Consider the following 15,762-nt stretch of genomic DNA (forward strand, 5'->3'; position numbering starts at 1 on the left):
GCGCCCCCCTGCCGCCCCTTTGCCTGTTAGCGCCCCCTGCCGTCCCTTTACCTCTTAACACCTTTGCCTCTTAACTTTCGGCTCATAAAATTAACCCATAGGGAAGAAAAATATCTGACAGAAATTACCACCCCTGGCCTTCGTAAGGCGCTTACTAGCCTGCGATTCCAGACAATGCCATCCAACTTTAGAGAGGGGAGATTCAAAAACATCCCCAGAGAACAACGTTTATGTATTTGTGGTGACCAAGCAGTAGAGGATACAGTTCATTATGTTCTATACTGTAAATTATACAACACCCCTAGGGATAAACATCTAGTGAGATTTCTGGCTTCAATTACTCATTATACAGATCTGGATAAAATTGGCTACTTATTTACAAACGCTGCGAAATCCATCTTGTTAAACCTGGCTTGCTTTGCAGTGAAAGCGGCAAAAATTAGGAAAGACTTAGTGTCCCCTGATGATAACTAAGATTGCTGGTAAAAATCCCAGCACTATATATATGATGTTTTATATGTAAAAGTTCAATATTTGATGTTTAATACAATGCTGTAATGTAATGTAATGTTTTTATATCATGACTCTTGTATCTGGCTAAAACCCATGCTGGGTTGCCTTAATAAAATTTTTGACACCTCCCTATGCAATCCCACTGCCCCCAAGGGGGCAATACCACCCACTTTGGGAACCACTGGTCTAGCCCATGCTGCTGTAGAGTGCCAAGGCTCAGAGAGTAGCCTGGCTTGTTTTGGAGAATCAAGCCCCTGCATAGCCCAGCATTTCCCACTGTTTTTGAAGGGTAATTCTCCGCAGACTTCACTGAACACAATTTCTAGTGATTCCTCTCTCCCCTTCTGTTCCTGGACGCCAGCCCTGTTGTGAGTGCATTTTCTACATCCCCAAATATATTTGGCCAACTGCTGGGGCCCCAGGGCCTTGGCACTGCAGAGGCTACTGCTGCTGATCTTGGGCCTGGTATGCCCCCTCCCTTATTTGCCCTGCCCAGACAAGAACCAGAATGACGGGTCTGTGTGGTTGGACTCACCCCTTCCACCATTTTCACCCCTACAGAATGCATCTGCCACGTACGCATGGCACTGCGTTCTCGGAAAATCAAAGTGGGGGTGGCAGAGGTAGCTGTGTGGAACCAGCATTCAGCCTGGGGGAGACTGGCTTGCTGGGAAGGGCACGTTCCCAGGGATCTCTGGAACCAGCCCTGCTTTTCTTACCCCCCCCCCCCCAGCTACTTGGCAGAACATAGTCTTGAACATTTATGTGGGGATTTTCCCCTCAGTGCAACCAGCCTTCCATTTCCCCGACAGTAGCTGCAGTGATTTTCCACCTTCTGCGACTGGACCTTCCTCAGCAGCACTGAAAATGTTCATACTGTGACATCACGGCAGCTCATCCAATGATAGGAGAAGGGCTGGGCTTGCAGTCAACAACAGTGACCATCAGTCTAATTTTATAACTATCTGATGATACTTAAAAGTCTGTGGTAGCAAGGAGGCCAGAGACCCGCAGAAAAGCCCATTAACGCAGAAAAGGTGCCAGGGAGAAACATTTACTGGGAGCAAATCTGTCAAGTGAAATTGGCATGAGGGCCTAGCTGTATGTCATACGCATACATGTGTAAAAAGAGCCAGACTGCAGCCGGGAGTTTTGTTACATGTATGTGCTCATACAGTGTAATTCTGCTCAGTGACTGATGCAAGAGAAAGACAAATCCCTTGGCGCTGCCATAGAACGACACTCCTAACGTTCCGCAGCGAGGAAGGAAAAAGGCAAATACAAACTGAGCGAGAACAAACTGCTCCTCAGCTGTTTTGCTTTGCACTGTTACACCGAGGACGTCCGTGTGGGTTTCAAGGCACAATTCGCAGGGGATAACTCAAATATAAAATTTGAGGAACTCAGACAGGCGAGGGTCCTTGCACAGTTTCTCTTCTAAGGCCATGTATTTCTGGGGCGCTTTCTCTTTGTGCCTGAGGAAGAAAAAACGAGAAGCACAATAAGAGGAAAGCGAGTCCTGCGAGGAACCATTGGAAGAGCTGCGCATGTTGAGCTGGAGTAAGAGAAGATGCCGGGGAGACATGAGGGTAGGCATGGTCAGGCACTTGCCATGGCCTACAACTTACCAGGGGGCCCCTGACAAGAGCTTCCAGTAGGGCTGTGCACGGACCCCCAGCTCCGCCCCGCTCCTGATCCGCAAATTGCGGATCGGGCCTGCTCTGCCCCGCCTTAATCCACCTAGGTCCGCTCCAGAGCTCCGGCTCCGAATCAGAGCTCCGCAGCAGCGGGGGGTGTCACCACGTAAGGCCCCCTCCCTCCTCCTTGTTACCTGCTTCCATCCCGGCCCGCCGCCAGCTTCACTAGAGCCCACGGCTCAACCAGGAACTGTAGGCCCCGCTTGCGGCCTACACTTCCGGGTTGAGCTGCAGGCTCTAGTGAAGCTGGCAATGGGCCACGATGGACGCAGGTAAGAAACCCCCCCCCCGCCCCCTTACCTGGCTCTGCTGCCGTCGCCACACCAGCGGCAGCAGGGCCAAGTAAACCCCCCTTACCTTTTTTACGGAGCTCCGGATCGAGGCGAAGGGTCCGCCTTCACTTCAATCCGCTCCGCGACGCTCCACTGCTCCCCCAATCCTCTTCGCCTCCGCCTTAAGGGGAGGCGAAGCACCCCAATCCGCTTCTGCTTCTCCAGTCGGAGGAGAAGCAGAGCACAGCCCTAGCTTCCAGGCCCTGCTCCTCCTCTTCACCATTACCACTTGCCTGTTCACCTGCATCTCACTCTTGGCCCAAAACAGGCAGGGAGAAGGAGCAGCAGGTATCCCTGCCTAATTCCTAACTGTCTGCCTGCCTGTCAAGCAAGTGGTTAGGAGGAGGAAGAGGAAGAGGAGGAGGAGGAGGAGGAGTGAAAGCAAGCTGGTGGCAATAACCATGAGAAGGTAGCCTCACTGGGCCCCAAGATGGTCTCATGGTCTTGCCTTAGGGTCCTCAAAAAACCGGAACCGGCCCTGGGAGGCACGCTAGCGTGCAGCCTTTCGAATGCCTGAAGGGCTGCCATGCAGAAGGAGGAGCAAGCTGCTTCTCCGTCGTTCCAGAGGGCCAGACTAGAGCCGATGGGCAGGAATTGCAGAGGAGCGGATCTGGGGAAGCTTCCTAATGGGAAGAGCTGTGTGACAATCGGAACAGAACTGCCCCAGGAGCAGTGGCGGCGCTGCTATGCAGCTATGGGATGATCCCCATAGCTGCACCCACGAGGAGAGCCCTAAAATGCAGCCAGCTGTGTCAATCCGTGTCAACTCCACAAGCAGCAGTTAAGGGAACGGGTCTCAACTGCTCATTCGAGCCAAGCTAGGTCTATTCCCTGCGTAAACCGAGGTTTAGTATTAACATTCAAAGCCCTAAACGGCTTGGGGCCGGGCTAGCTGAAGGGACGCCTCCTCCCATATCTACCTGCCTGGGCCCTAAGTTCATCCTCAGGGCTCCTGCCAAAGGAAGTGAGACAGGTGGCTACCAGGAGGAGCAGGGCCTTCTCTGCTGTGGCACCCCGGCTGTGGAATGAGCTCCCTAAAGAGGTTCACCTGGCACCTACACTATACTCTTTTAGACGCCAGGTGAAGACCTTTTTTTACTTTCTCAGCATTTTAACCATTAAGCAATTTAATTTAACTTTGCTGTTTGAATTTTCTATTTTAAGTCTGCATTAATTTCTGCGTTGCTGCTTGATTTTACCCTGGTTGTGTCATTATATTGTATTTTATATCATGCTTTTGTACTGTTTGTTTTATATTTTAAATGGTTTTTATGGTTTTAATTTTTGTAAACCGCCCGGAGAGCTTTGGCTATTGGGCGGTATAAAAATGCAATAAATAAATAAATAAAGAGCGATCCGTGCCCAATACCTGCTGAGACGGAGCTCCAAGATGCGGATGCGGAACATGGCATCTGAGCAGTAGTTCAAGTAGGCGTCCTCATCCTCCAAAGTCATGTTGAGCTGGTTCTGCTGGTACCATTGCTGCTTCTTCTGAAGCTCCTGGGTTTCCTGTGCCAGGAGGAAGAGGCAGGGGACATTGGTCAGATGACAGGAAGTCTCAGTCAGGGGGTGGGAGAGGGGAGGAGAGCTGGCTTTCAATCCAGTTGTGCCAGAAGCAGATGTGCCATCCCAAATGAGCAGGTTTTGCATTCTAAGGCAGCCACCGAGAGGCCAGAAACAAGCGTGCCCTCAAAGCCAAGCAGGACCTGGAAAGATCTCAAGGCAGAAATCAAGGATTTGGGGCCAGGTTATTTGAAGGAACACCTCCTCCCATATGTACCTGCCCGGACCTTAAGATCATCCACAGGGGCCCTTCTTTGTGATCCCCTGCCAAAGGAAGCGAGGCAGGTGGCTACTAGGAGGAGGGCCTTCTCCGCTGTGGCACGCCGGCTGTGGAACGAGCTCCCCAGAGAGGTCCGCCTGGCGCCTACACTGTACTCCTTTCGTCGCCAGCTGAAGACCTTTTTATTCTCTCAGTATTTTAACACTTAATTTTAACTTAAATTTAAATTTTACTGTTCTAACTTTGTATTTTAATCTTACATCAATTTCTGCTGTGTGGTTTTATCCTGGTGGTGCTTTTTATACGGTATTTTGTATTTGTGTTTTTAACCTGTTGGTTGTTTTATTATGGTTTTAATTTTTGTGACCCGCCCAGAGAGCTTCGGCTATTGGGCGGTATAAAAATGTAATAAATAAATAAATAAATAAAGGGAATGGAGCAGGGTCTTAGGGCGCATTCTCAAAAAATGGCTCAGACACCCCAAGGAGCACAAACTGTGGCTACACCTGGTGGACAGGGATTGGCCCTTGGAGTCAGCTGACTCAGGCGGGCTGGTATTGCAGCCTAGATGGCGCTCTTGAAGCACAGTCCATCAGGCTTACAATAGAATGAGGGAGCTTGTGATGAGGGAGTCAAGGCACTGGTGGAGCGTGACTGCTTGGGACTGTAGACGGGGACACACACACACACACACACATACACAGAAGTCTTCTCCAGCCTGGTGCCCTCCAAATCTTTTGGATTACAACTCCCATCATTCCCAGCCAGTATGGCCAGTGCCATGTAGTAGCTAGACTGGGACCCAGGTTCTAGTCCCCACTTAGCCATGCAACTCACTAGGTGGCTTTGGGCCAGTCACAAACACTCAGCCTAACCTACCCCACAGGGTTGTTCTGAGGACAAAATGGAGAGTAGGAGCATGTAAGCAGCCTTGGGTTCCATGCAAGAGGGGGAAAGGCATGATATAAATGTAGGGTGACCATATGGAAAGGAGGACAGGGCTCCTGTAACTTTAGCAGTTGTGTAGAAAAGGGCATTTCAGCTGGTGTCATTTGTCTGCATGCAGCACCTGGTGAAATGCCCTCTTCATCGCAACAGTTCAAGCTGCAGGAGCCCTGCCTAGCGTGACCAGATACAAAAGAGGGCATGGCTCCTGCAACTTGAACTGTTGCGATGAAGAGGGCATTTCACCAGGTGCTGCGTGTGTACAAACGACACCTGCTGAAATTCCCTTCTCTATTCAACTGTTAAAGATACAACTGGCATAGTGGCTCAGAAGTGCCAAATTAGGTAAGTTTGTAATAAAATGCATCCCGAACAAACGTCTCCCTGATCCCTAGTTTGCCCATCCTCCCTGCAAAGCTGAAGGGCATAGAAGAGGGGAGAGCCCGGGCACCTTCTCAAAACGCGCTTGGATGAGGTTGGCCTTGTCAACCAGGCGGTGCTTGAAATCGCTCAGGCAGTCTTCCTTGAGGCGCAAGGCGAGCCATTTGGTCATCTTCTCTACTCCGCCCATCTGGATCAGGAAAGGTGCCAGGTAGTCCAGATCCTGCTCCACTTGCCGTTGGCGTTCCTCTTGCTGCAGGCGCTCCTGGAGGGAAAGAGACGTTGCTGGTACACCTGCTGGCCTGTTAAGGGTGGGTCAGCCCCTTAATGAGCTGTGCCACTCCCGTTTCTGCATCCCGGACCTAGGCAGCTGTTCTGCCCATCCAGAACAGGAAGGGATGCAAGTGGCCATTTGGATGAAGGAACAGAGGTGCAGCACATATGAAGCATTCATCTAAAAGGCGTAGTATCACTTTGCAGGATTACGCAGAACATTGTAAGGGGGGATGCCCATTGTCGGGGAACCCATTTTGGTTTTGGCTTGACGGAATCCCCCCAGTATACCAAATTTGGCTCGCATTTGCAGGCTGAGCTGCAAGTTTCCCCCCAAATCAGAAAACCTTTTGCCTACTTGTTTATTTTTGCAAATACAAGGTTTGCGCAAATCGTAAGTGCAATTTGCATAATTTGCGCAAATTGTGGCCAAAATTTGCACAAAACCCGATTTGCGCAAATAAAACAAAATCATGGAAAATCCACAAACTGGCCTGTCTTGATGTAGATCGAGTTGGGCCAGTTCATGAAAAATGAACTGAAGTTCGAGGGGGGGGGGGTTAACCAAGGGAAGCTCATCGATCTCCACCCCCAAACGGATTCCTCCAACATCGTTAGTTGTCAAAAGTTTGGTTTCCTAAGCAGCCATAGCTTTGCGGAGAACTAAATGAAAAATCATCCATCAGATTTGTCTCCATGGGGGCTATACAGGAAGCTGCCTTTTACCAAAGATCATTGGTCTATCAAGCTTAGTACAGCTTACAGCAGGGGAGTTGAATCTCTGGCCTGCTAGCACCTGGCATTCAACTCTGGCCTACTGGGAGGGGAGGCAGATGGCCACACACCGTTTCCCAGTCCCGAATACCTTTCCCCCGTTCTTGAAAGTGTGGTGGTTTCCTAGCTTTTGCAGTTTTCCTAGGGTGACCATATGAAAAGGAGGACAGGGCTCCTATCTTTAACAGTTGCATAGAAAAGGGAATTTCAGCAGGTGTCATTTGTATATATGCAGAACCTGGTGAAATTCCCTCTTCATCACAGCAGTTAAAGCTGCAGGAGCTATACTAGAGTGACCAGATTTAAAAGAGGGCAGGACACCTGCAGCTTTAACTGTTGTGATGAAGAGGAAATTTCATCAGGTTCCCCATATATACAAAGGACACCTGCTGAAATTCCCTTTTCAAAACAACTGTTAAAGATACAGGAGCCCTGTCCTCCTTTTCAATATGGTCACCCTAGTTTTCCCCCATTCAAAAACCCTGAAAGGCCTCTCCTAATGCTTACTTTCTGGCAGTAAGAGCTCAAAGCTAAAATATACTGGTATTTTTTTAATGGTTTGGCCCCTCCCCTTTTGCCTCCAGCCCAGCCCAGCCCACCGTGGGAGTGTGGCCTCCCAAAAGGTCCTCCCAAATTGAATTTGGCCCTCGGGGTGAAAGTGGTTAGACAACTCTGCTTGACAGTGACTAGAGTCTGCCCCAGTCCTACTGGAAGATGGCAGGCCCTAAATCTAGACCCTTTTGCCTGCAAAGCCTGCGCTTGACCACTGTGCTATGGCCCGCCTGAGCCAATGCTAGGATATCTCCGTGCCAGTGGTCCAACTTTAACCCTGGAGACCAAGAGCACAGCTACACCATAAATGTCCATCAGCTTTCTACTAGCTTAGTCCATCATGGCCACCCCCTCCCCAAGAATCCTGGGAATTTTAATTTCGTGGGGGTACTGAGAATTCTCCATCTTGGATCCCTTTCTTGCCTACTTCCCAAGGAAAGGAAAAGGCAGGAAGAGGAAAAGACAGTTCAACTAGTTTGAAGCTGTCCTGGAGGCTGGTGGCTCTGATGTTAGTGGGGCTGTGAATCCACTCTGGGTCTCAGTCAGAACTCAGGGTTCATCTACACCAAGCAGGATATTGCAGTATGAAAGCGGTATATAAAAGGCAGGGGCCACACCATGGCTTTATAGCGGTACTGAAGTGCACTGACAACTGTTGGGGCCCATTGACACATACCATATACTGCTTTCATACCACTATATCCTGCTTGGTGTGGCTCCTGCCTTTTATATACCACTTTCATACTGCAATATCCTGCTTGGTGTAGATGAGCCCTCAGTCAGAACTCCTTTCGAGTTCTGACTGGTTTCGACTGAAACCCAAAGCGGATTCACCACCCCGGTGACATTGGAACCACCAGCCTCCACTGTATGCCCAGAAAGGGGGCCTCCTTGTGCCTGTGATTCAAGATGGCCGCTGCCTACCATGGCTTCTCGCTGTTCTTTGCTCTTTTCATTCCTCTCAGTGTCATAAATAGATACAGTCAGCTTGCTGGCTGCTTCCTCCTCCTCTCGAATCCTCAGAATTTCCAGGACCTTTGAAAGGGCAGAAATTTTAGAAATAAGTTCACTGACACAACATCCCTTTACCCGGCACGTGTAAGAGCCTGACTACACGCTACCTGAATGACGCAATCAGCAACTGCACCACGGGTTTTTATCAATTAAGTGCCAGGCCGGTGTGTGTGTGTGTGTGTGTGTGTGTGTGTGTGTGTGTGTGTGTTGAAATTGTCCTTAGGAACGCAACGCACGTGGGGAGGGAAGGTTGAAGCCATTGGGAGCTTTGCTTGTATCACTAATTGCAACATAGGGAAGGTATTTTATGGTCCAAAGCCCTATGAGGAGAGACTGAAAGAACTGGGCAGGTTTAGCCTGGAGAAGAGAAGATTGAGGGGAGACATGATAGCACTCTTCAAAGACTTAAAAGGTTGTCACACAGAGGAGGGCCAGGATCTCTTCTCGATCCTCCCAGAGTGCAGGACACGGAATAACGGGCTCAAGTTACAGGAAGCCAGATTCCAGCTGGACATCAGGAAAAACTTCTTAACTGTTAGAGCAGTACGACAATGGAACCAGTTACTTAGGGAGGTGGTGGGCTCTCCCACCCTAGAGGCCTTCAAGAGGTAGCTGGACAACCATCTGTCAGGGATGCTTTAGGGTTGATTCCTGCATTGAGAGGGGGGTTGGACTCGATGGCCTCAGAGGCCCCTTCCACCTCTACTATTCTGTGATGCTATGGTTCTGTTAGACTTCTTCTCCCACCCAATTACCTCTGTTTCCGACTCCCAAACTTGGTGCCGGGAGCACTTCTCCTCTTCCATTAGCTTCTGCATCATTTCATACAAATGGAACAATTTCTTTTCTTTTTCGGTGCACCCTGCCTAAAAGCAAACGAAATGGGTAGACATGTAGGGATAGACAGATCAGGATATTTTTGGTCACGTCAGTTTCACATATATTCATTTATAAGACCTTCCCATCCTGTTTCTGCATTAGTCTGCTAGGGTTTTTTTTTGGGGGGGGGGGGAATTCATACGAAAATTTGTATGCATTTTATGATAAAATATGCTTCTTATAAATATATCATTGTCAAATACACATTTTTTATGCATTTTGGTGCATTTTATGCATTTTTTATGCATTTCCCAGGAAACTGGGAACTACAGACCAGTCAGTCTGACATCCATTCCTGGGAAAATTCTGGAGCACATTATAAAGACGTCAATCTGTAAACACCAATGCAGTGATTACTAGAAGCCAACATGGATTTATCAGGAACAAATCCTGTCAGACCAATTTGATCTCATTTTTTGATTGGGTAACCTCCCTTGTAGACTGTGGGAATGCTGTGGACGTCATATATCTTGACTTCAGCAAAGCTTTTGACAAAGTGCCCCATGATATTCTGATTAACAAACTAGCTAAAACTGGGCTAGATGGAACAACTATTAGGTGGATTCACAGTTGGCTACAGAATCGGACTCAAAGAGTACTTATCAAGGGAACCTTCTCAAACTGGGGAGAGGCAACAAGTGGGGTACCGCAGGGCTCAGTCCTGGGCCCAGTGCTCTTCAACATTTTTATTAATGATTTAGACGAGGAGGTGCAGGGAACGCTGATCAAATTTGCAGATGACACAAAATTGGGTGGGATAGCTAATACCCTAGAAGCCAGAAACAAACTTCAAAGTGATCTTGATAGGCTGGAGTGCTGGGCTGAAAACAACAGAATGAAATTTAATAGGGATAAATGCCAAGTTCTACATTTAGGAAACAGAAACCAAATTCACAGTTACAAGATGGGGGATACTTGGCTCAGCAATACTACAAACGAGAAGGATCTTGGAATTGTTGTAGATCACAAGCTGAATATGAGCCAACAGTGCGATATGGCTACAAGAAAGGCAAATGCTATTTTGGGCTGCATTAATAGAAGTATAGCTTCCAAATCACGTGAGGTACTGGTTCCTCTCTATTCGGCCCTGGTTAGGCCTCATCTAGAGTATTGCACCCAGTTCTGGGCTCCACAATTCAAGAAGGACGCAGACAATCAGGTCTGTTCACATCCAAATGAGGACCAAACAACATCTTTGAATAGCTCTAGTTGGATGCTTTGATAGTGGCATCTAGATGACTCACCTGGTAGCTAATACACATATCGTGAGTCATGACGATCTTATTTCCCTTGCTGTCCACCTCTGACCGTTTGTTAAACTCCCGCCTTGAGGGAGTGATGTAATTCTCCTTGAAGTGGTAGGTCAAGAAGATCTTGTCCTCCATCATAGAAAAGATGCACTCTGCTACATCTTCATCGGCTGACTTGCTCAAGTTCCTGTGGAACCGCTCCGTGATTTTCTTCAGAAGTGTAGAGGGGAGCAAGAGGAGATTAAACCAAAAACTGGAATCAAACTCCTGGCCATCAAATTAACAGAATCTATTAATTAATTAATTAATTTAAAACATTTATATCCCATCCTATATCAATAAGATCTCAGGGCGGCATACAGATCATTTGTACAGATAATCTAGGGATAAGTTAGTTAAGAGCAGCTGTTTTGGACTATAACGCCCAGCATGCCTGACTATTGGCCGTGCTGTTGTGAGCTGAAGTTCCGTACAACTGGAGGGCACCGGATTGGGGGCAGCATCCTAGAACATGCTGTAGACTCCTTTGAACGTGCAGCTGTTTCTTGGATGTAGAACGTTTGACTTGTACCAATAGGCCAAAGGTAAGGAGATTCCGGCTGGACATCAGGAAAAACTTCCTGACTGTTAGAGCAGTATGACAATGGAACCAATGACCTGGGGAGGTTTTGGGCTCTCCCACGCTAGAAGCATTTAAGAGGCAGCTGGACAGCCAGCTGTCAGGGATGCTTTAAGGTGGACTCCTGCATTGAGCAGGGGGTTGGACTCGATGGCCTTGTAGGCCCCCTTCCAACTCTATGATTCTATGATTCTAAGAGAGCAATTTTATGGTCTTAGAGTCTCCAACATGGTCTCCGTTGTGTCTCCCAGTTTCCCTGCCCCTGCTAGTTTGTTATTTTATGTTGTGATAAAAATTAAAAAAGTGGCTGGTGGGCATTCCTCAAAGTGAAGAGCTGCCACCCAGGGCCATCTTTCTTTGGGTTCATAAGAGTAGTTGTGTGTTTTGAAGCTCAGATCCCACCTCTGCTTTGGAATTAGGTTCTTGGGCAAGTTACTTTTCTTTGAGCCTCACCAGTTTGCCTTATGGGATATGGCTATTTTGTGACTGGCCCCATCTGCCATGGTAGCCATTTTAGGAATGAGCAAGCTCCCCCCCCCCATGGTAGCCATTTTGTGAGCGTGCCCACAGCACTCTCCTAAAATTGCAAATGTATCCACTTACCGAAAAAAAGGTTGGGAACCCTTGCTATGTCCAAGTCATTTCTAAATTTGCACCTCTACTTATAAATGATCATATGCAAATTACACTCCTCTTTTGACCCCTTTTTTGGTGATGCTTTTCTTCTTTTTTGTGACTTATAAGTGGTGATTCATAATAGGCTAGGACAGTGGTGTAAGTTAATATTATCTGCTCACTGCAGACGGATGGACTGAGGCAGAGAGCTTCATCCCATGTACCTGTTTCCCTCGAATTATCCCCTGCAGTGCTAAGCTGTTGCCGTTGTTGTTGTTACCAGGCAGCTAGATCCTTTGCATACCAGGAAATGGGTTTAAGGGGGAAAATGTAAAAAAATCATTAAAAAATCACTGGATGACCCAATCCGATTCAAATTTGGTATGCTTAAAGCTCTCCTTTATATCTATTGCTGTGCCAATTTTGATGTCTTTATCTTTAAAGCTTACGCAGATGTAAGCATTTGTTTAATTTTTCTTCAAATCCTGCTCCTGCGCCCCAGTGGCTGCTCGGAAAACAACAAATGATATGCTCAAAAAGTAGTAGCAATATAGTGCACTTCTTTTGGTTAAGAAGTGCAATTAAAGCAGGATGCATGGGAGTACTTCACAAGAAAAGCAGATTATAAGCTGGAAAACTTCGGAGTCCTTTGCACGCAGTTCGCAGTGATTGCACAGTATAACGCTGGTGTGATGAAGCTCAGATAAAGAGGCTTGTAAAAGGCAAACTGATGCATTTATAGCAGAGGCGCAACGTGAACTGGGGCTTCCCATTTTGTAGCGCCATCTCTTAGGCACTACACGCCACCGCCTGTCTTTCGTCACCATGCTACACCTACCAAAATAGGCCGGGCATTGGTTTCAGTGATGGCAAGAGCGTTGGCTGGCTTCTTTATTCTTTTGCCAAACTCAGTGTGCCGGTAGTTCAAGAAATCCGACCGGCCTTCAAAATACTCCATCATGTCTTGGGAAGTCTCGATGCGTTTCTGAAGGCCGTCCACCCGCGTCTCGTTATAGAATTCCATCGTGCGCTCCGTCTCGGGCTCCATTGTCTTGTAGATGTGTGCTAGGAAACCAAAGAGAAACTCTGGGTGGAATCTCCGGCGAGAAGGTGCATGGCGTTACGCCTGCAGAAAACCCAGCCGCCAAAAGAGCTGCTGAACCAGATTTCCAGGGGCACGGAAGGGGTCAGAGCCCCCATTGTCCCTCCCTGCAGCTAGTGAATATATTGTGGGAGGCCGTAAAAAGAGACAAGAAAAGAAAGGAAGATAAAAGCATGTGTGCAAAATAGCCTCATTTGCATGGTTTACAGTGCAACATGATGCATACTTACTCACAAATAATCTCCAATACATTCAATGGGACGTACTCTCAGGAGAGTATGCACAGGAGTGCAGGCTTAGGCTGCAATAATATGGTACCAGGAGGGAGTCTCTGGGGCCATGGGATGTTTCTGGCCTCCTTCTCTCCAATGACAGGGACGGAGAGAGATGTCTGCCTTCGCAGCCCACCCCCAGCCACCACGGAAATGTCTGCAGCCCGTGCCTCTGATGCTGGAGTTCTGATGTCAGCTGAGACAAAAGGGGGAACAATGTGTGGGCATGGTGGGGGAGGGTTGGGGTTAGGATTGGTTCTGCAGGATTCACACCATTCCATTCCTCCAGCCTGCTCCCAGAATTGGGAGAGGGGGAAGGCATGCCAGTGTTGGAGCAGAGAGTAGAACGGAAATTGTAAAAGTAAAGGGGGGGATGGAAAAAGGGGGGCGAGAGAAACACTGCGCCTTCCCACCTTTTCACCCTGCCAACACAAGCCTGGCAAGACATTGGATAAGTTGGTTCCTCCACCTTCAGGGCCAGAGATGCCCCACAGCCTGCCTTTCCTTGGCACGGAACCTGGATGATCTTGGGAAGCGGTGTAGTGGTCTCAGGGCTCACAGGGACTCAGCCCCAACACTTTTCTTTATTAGCAGGGATGCTGGCCTCATGTGCCCCAGAGCAAGACTTCCCCCTGAGCTTAGTCGCAATCCCCAATGTAACTGAGGGATGGGCGGGGGGAATGAATTTTCCCAGCAACAACATATTGTCCCTGGTTGTCATGTAAAATACTTTGGGGCAGCTTGGTCTTGAATGAGCAAGCAAGACCCAATTAATTTTTTTTTACCTGCTACTAGCTGATGCAAACTGCTAGAACTGGTTTGTTGATAGGGATCAACATGGCGGCCTGCAATGTCTGGGCTCTCCTTGGGGCGGGGGCGGTGCTACCATAGAGGCCACTCAGGCGGCCCCCTAGAGCTCCAAGCTAAGAGGGGTGCTGGGCACAGCGCAGTACTCACGCACGTTGGCTGGGAGCCGGCCTGGCCCGAGGATTCAGCTGGGCCTGGGCGGGCGAGATGGCGCCCCGCGCCCGCCCAGCCGAAGCGAAGCCAGGGACGCTGGGGTGGGGGTGGGGCGGCTCCACGTTTGGACTTCCAGAACGCGCCCAGAAGAGAGAGAGAGAGAATGTATGGGTGAATGGGGTGCAGGGGGTCTTTGAGTGAATGCATGTGTTCATGCGTGTGTTTGTTTGGAGTGAGTGATGCTGAGTGTGTGCGCGCGCGCGTGTGTGAGTTGGGGGGATGATTTGGAGGTGATATTCCTATTAAATAATGCATTTTAGACCCATAGACGTTCCTTTCCAATTTGTTTGCTATAATTGGCATGATGTATTTCTTGCACTTTAAAATAAATTTAGCAGTCTCAAGTTTTGTGCTTCTTATTTTTTCCAGGAAACATATGTTCTTAAAAATCAAAATTGGCATTTTTGGGTGTGTGTGTAAAAGTAGCTCACCTTGCCTAGGGTGCAAAATAGTCTGGCACTGGCCCTGCCTTGGGGGTGCCGCTATGGGAACTGTCCCAATGAGTGCATGCGCTTTGACATTTACCACCCCACCACTGGCCTCCCCTGGGGGTGGGCAAACTCACCTGCAGTTGCCTGGGCGTGTGCTCGCCCTGCCGCCACAGCCGCCCGCCCCTGCTCAACGGGCCAGTGAGCCTCAGAGGGGGCTTGCAAGGCCCCGGGGAGTGCCTGGCAGCCGCACACACGCACATATGGCAAAATCGCGCACTTCCCCTCCCTAGGTCGATGGTGGCCGTCATGGATGCAGGAAAGGGACGTGCACAATTTCGGCACATGGCCAGACAGCTGCTGAGCACTCACCGGGCCCTTGTGAGTGCTTGGGTGGGGGTCGGTGCTCGTTCCGGGAGCCCTCGACTGGGTCCGGGGCGGCAGACCTGGGGCTTCTGCCAGACTCCCAGACCCAGTCAGGCGCTCGTGGCATCCTTAGCTGCTGCCCAAAGATGATCCACATGAACTCATGGGGGCAATTTATCCCAAGCAGAGGAACGCTTTCTTCCCAAGAATAAATCCCTTTATCGGGCTTGGATACCTTTGAGACCCTGGACATGCCCAGGAAGGAAATACTCAGTCGTCACGTTTGTTAGCTTGTTCAGTTCTCTCGTCTCCAACACGTCTTCTCGGTTCTTGAACCAGTCCTTCACCTCCAGCACCTTGGTACCTTATGGGGGGGGGGGAGAAGTAACAGCTGTGGTGACTTACGCGAGAGACAGATCCGTGGTCCTGATGCAAAGCAAATATTATAATATTATTATATTTATTTGCACCCCGCCTTTTTCTCAATACCAGGCCTCAAGGTGGCCTTACAAAATTTAAAACATATACATTTAAAACACATGACAATTTTATTTTATTTATTTATTTATTTATTTATTTATTTATTTTATTTAGAATATTTATATACTGCTCCCCATTGAAAAATTTCGGAGTGGTGTACAAGGTAAAATGGAAATAAAAACAGAATAAAACAGTTAAAACAAAATTTAAAAAGAAGCAAAAAAACAACAACAACACAGAAATCTTAAAATTTTAAAAGTTTTTAGCACAGATGGAGGGGCAGATTAATCACCAAAGGCCTGCCGGAACAAAAACGTTTTTGCCTGCCTCCTAAAGCACATCAAGGATGGAGCCATTCTAGCTTCCCTGGGAAGAGAGTTCCAGAGCACTGGGGCAGCCACCGAGGCCCTCTCCTGCGTTCCCAACTGGCGCGCCTGTGATGGTGGTGGGACTGAAAGAAGGGCTTC

At 48.6% G+C, this 15,762-nt stretch overlaps 1 protein-coding gene across 1 annotated transcript in view; it reads right to left on the minus strand.

Moving 5' to 3' along the window:
• Positions 1–1,867: 1,867 nt before the first annotated feature.
• DRC7 (dynein regulatory complex subunit 7) overlaps positions 1,868–15,762 on the minus strand; it is a 31,885-nt gene continuing 17,990 nt past the window's right edge. The window contains exons 10-17 of the mRNA XM_063141017.1: positions 15,051–15,179; positions 12,466–12,692; positions 10,388–10,603; positions 9,020–9,130; positions 8,175–8,285; positions 5,722–5,916; positions 3,912–4,051; positions 1,868–1,988 (exon numbers count right to left, since the gene is read on the minus strand). Coding sequence (XP_062997087.1) covers positions 1,895–1,988; positions 3,912–4,051; positions 5,722–5,916; positions 8,175–8,285; positions 9,020–9,130; positions 10,388–10,603; positions 12,466–12,692; positions 15,051–15,179 — 1,223 coding nt within the window. The 3' untranslated portion in view covers positions 1,868–1,894. The remainder of the gene's footprint in view (positions 1,989–3,911; positions 4,052–5,721; positions 5,917–8,174; positions 8,286–9,019; positions 9,131–10,387; positions 10,604–12,465; positions 12,693–15,050; positions 15,180–15,762) is intronic.

Source organism: Elgaria multicarinata, chromosome 14 (genome assembly GCF_023053635.1).
Source record: "Elgaria multicarinata webbii isolate HBS135686 ecotype San Diego chromosome 14, rElgMul1.1.pri, whole genome shotgun sequence".
NCBI lineage: Eukaryota > Metazoa > Chordata > Lepidosauria > Squamata > Anguidae > Elgaria > Elgaria multicarinata.